Consider the following 3,497-nt stretch of genomic DNA (forward strand, 5'->3'; position numbering starts at 1 on the left):
AATGGGCGACACTGGGTGTTATATCCTGTGCATTTTCAGATGCTCCAAGTTTACTCTCAGGGCTCAACAGGGCTCTACACAACTCTTAGGTGGCCTTGAAATGAGCTTACAGTCTTCGTGATGGTTTCGAGGCAAGATTGACCTTGCCCAACAGGGTATCAGAAACATCCGGTGGTGGTGGTGGTGGTGTTTGGTTCCAAGCAGACTGGCCAGAGGGACTCAGAGTTGCTGTGTATCAGTATGCACATATCCAATTGCTTGCCCGAGCATTCCCTTCCCGCCCCTGCAGTTTCTCTGCTCGGCAATCACATATATGCGCGGCACACGCAGCTCCCGGCACTCTCCTCACGCCACGCCCTCTCCCGCTCCTCCCCCTACCCCGCAGGCTACATTCAGCGGTTCGGTGGTGTAGTTGGTTCATCACACCTGTCTAACATGTCGCGAAAGACGGCGCTTTCACAGGAGGTCCTCAGTTCGAGCCTGGGCCGAATCACGTTTTGCCTGCCGCGCTGCGTTGGCCTCGTGGTGATCTGGCAGGGCACGTGGTGCTGCGGGCCGGGCATGCGCACGTGGCGCTGCGGGCCGCGTCCGGGTCCGGCCGGGCGATCTCGATCGATCGTGGCGTGAGAGTAGGTGGGAGTGAGCGTGATGCGATGGGCTGCTGAGTCAGCGCTGCCATCGATCACTTTCTTGGTAGACGCTACGCGCGATTATATATACTTTTGCGCAGAACACCACATCTAGCAGTACCAATACCAATCCCAATCCCGATCCAGACAAACAAACAAACAAACAGCAAAGAAAACAATCGACAGCATCCCCCCCCCTCGCTGCACCGCTCCCCGCTCACCGGCGCCACGCGGCCACGGCCACCGGCGCGCGCGCGGGCGAGATGCTCATCGCGCCGAGCGACGCGCCGAGGCCTGCGTCGTCCACGCTCATCGGCAGCCCGCCCTCGCCCGCCCCATCACTTCCCTCCCCGTCGCTCCCCCCCTCGTCCTCCTCGTCGTCGTCGTCGGACTCCGCCCCCCCGAGCTCGACCGCCACCTCGCCCCACTCGCGGTACATCCCCGCCACCCAGCGCCCCGCGCGCGGCAGGCGGCACGGGTCGAACGGGAAGAACGCGTGCAGCTCCTCCCCGCCCCCGCCCCCGCCTTCGCCCGGCCCCGGGCCTTGTGCTCTCCCCGCCCCCGCGCCTGACGGCCCGGCCCCCGCGCGCCGGTTCGCGTCGAGGATGGTGTACACGTACACGAACCCCGTCGCGCGCGCGACCCGCGCGAACTGGCGCACGACGCCCGGCGCGCAGACGCGCAGCGGGTTCAGCGGGGACGCGACCATGCGCGGGACGGCCCCGAGCGCGGGGAGCCACGCCCCGCCGCCTGCGCCTGCGCCCGTCTCCGGATCAGCGGAGGGGTCCGGCTCCGCGCGCAGGTCGCGCCACCGGAAGCAGAAGATGAGCAGCAGCGCCTGCGCGGCCGCGTAGAACACCGCGTCGCCCACACCCTGTTCCACCTGCGCCCGTACGTACTCGCACAGCACGCCGACCACGTCCCGCACGCCCGCCCGCCCCACGCTCCGTGCCCGACTCACAAAGCTGCCTAGGTACGCCGCCGCCGCCGCGCGCGTCACGGCCGCGGCGCCCGGCTGGAGCAGCGCGCGCTCGACGAGCAGGCCGAGGAAGACGTCCGTGAAGTCGGGCGCGAGCGCGGCGTGGTAGAAGAGGAGGAACTGCGTGTGGCGCGAGCGGAAGGTGGGCAGGATGAGCCGGTCGAAGAGTGCGAGGAGCGTGTGGAACTGCGTGTGCAGCGAGCGCGGCGGGGGCGGGGGTGTTATCGGTGTAGAGGTCGATGGAGGCGGTGGCGACGGCGGCGTGAGCAGGAACGGCGAGCTCGCGCGCGCGGGGGATAAGGGCGGGAGCGGCGGCAGCTCCGGCAGCGCGGGCCGATCTCCCGACGCCGCGTCCGGGGTATCGCCGGCCCTCCGCGAAAGGTGCTCGAACACGAGATCCAGCACCGCATCGAGCTTGCGCACCATCGCCTGGACATGGCGCACGTCCGTCACCGGGTCCTTCCGCGCCGCGCCCTCGTCGTCCGACTCGATCTCCTCCAGGCCCCCCTCGTCGTCCGAACCGCTGTCCTCCTCCTCCTCCTGGCCGACGAGCACGTCGAACGGGTCGATCTCGATCTCGAACACGCCGCCCTCGTCCTGCGCGGCCTCGAGCTCCTCGAGCTCGACCTGGATCTCGACGTCGATCTGCAGCGCGCGGTCGACGACGGTCGCCAATATTCTATCCTCCAACTCGGGGCAGTAGCGCGCGACGCGGAGGGCGTTGCGGACGAACGCGGTGTGCGCCGCGGGCGGCTCGCGCTTGTGCGGGAACGCCCGTGCGAGCAGCGGGCCGAGCGTCCCCGGCGCGGTCGGCACCAAGGTGAGGAGATGCTCCAAAAGTGCGTGCTGCCGCTCGTAGATCACCCGTCTCGTCAGCGGCGTCTCGGGGTCTGCGGCCAGTGCGCCGGCGTCTGGACAGACAATTAGAGAAGAAGAGAAGAGGACGGATGACGCACGATACGTGAACCCATTAACAATCTTCCCCAGCACCAGACTCAGATACTCCGGCTTCGCACTCAACAGCGCGCCCGCGAACGCGGTGTACGCCTTCGCCGTCGCGCCGTCCATCGCCGCCCACGGCAGCCCCACCGCCGCCTGCACAACCGCCGCATGCGTCCGTTCCAACCTCGACACCGCCGCCCCCAGCGCGCCGAGCCACAGCCTGAGCTGCGCGGGCTGCGGCGGCTTGGCGGAGAACTGCGCGACGAGCGCGTCGAACGGCTCCCGCGTGCCCTGTTCATCATCAACACCTATTATAAGAAGAAGAACGGGGACGCACCAGCGTCTTCTGCGCCAACGCATTCCCCACGAACGCCCGGTGCATGTCCGTCCTTTGCATTTGCTGCGCCTCCATCACCCGCGCGTTGCTCGCGATCGGCCGCCGCATCGCCCCCGACGGCGCCACCGTGCCCTCCCGCTCCTTGCCCTTCTCCCTATCTCTCCCCGCCCCTTCCTTCTCCTTCCCCTTGCGCCCCCCCGCCCGGGCGGGCGCCGCCGCCGCCGGGCCAGCCTTCGGCGGCCGCGCGTTGTACTGCGAGTGCGTCGAGTGCGGGTCCATCGTCGTCGTGGATCGTTACTGAGTGTGTAGATGAGTCGTGCCCGGACCCGTGTGTGGATGTGGACAAGGGAAAAATTATGACAGCGTCACATCACGTCGCGTCACCTGTCGTCAGCGCGGGCTGACTCGTCCGCCGGACGCGTGGCCCGTTGAATGATCGCGGATAAGTCCGGATTTCATCAGCCATAGCCGAAATGCCAACCAACCTCCAAAAAATCGCCACAAGCAAGTACTAAAACCGGCGGCCCGGGGGAAAACCCGGGCTTGAAATTGAAGTTCGGCATCGGATGTCGGGTCGCACCTCACCTTCGACTGCCTAACACGATATTCA

General features: G+C 67.1%; 1 protein-coding gene across 1 annotated transcript; it reads right to left on the reverse strand.

Annotated features, from left to right (window-relative positions):
- Nucleotides 1-846: 846 nt before the first annotated feature.
- Nucleotides 847-3,166, reverse strand: MIND_00767600 (RNA polymerase I-specific transcription initiation factor RRN3; the record flags this gene model as incomplete). The annotated part of the gene is made up of 3 exons (XM_037364368.1): nt 847-2,519; nt 2,565-2,841; nt 2,888-3,166. 3 exons carry the CDS (start codon nt 3,164-3,166, stop codon nt 847-849), a joined length of 2,229 nt encoding a protein of 742 aa, XP_037220012.1.
- Between the last annotated feature and the right edge of the window lie 331 nt (nt 3,167-3,497).

Source organism: Mycena indigotica (genome assembly GCF_014461135.1).
Source record: "Mycena indigotica strain 171206Taipei chromosome Unknown Mind.scaff0006, whole genome shotgun sequence".
NCBI lineage: Eukaryota > Fungi > Basidiomycota > Agaricomycetes > Agaricales > Mycenaceae > Mycena > Mycena indigotica.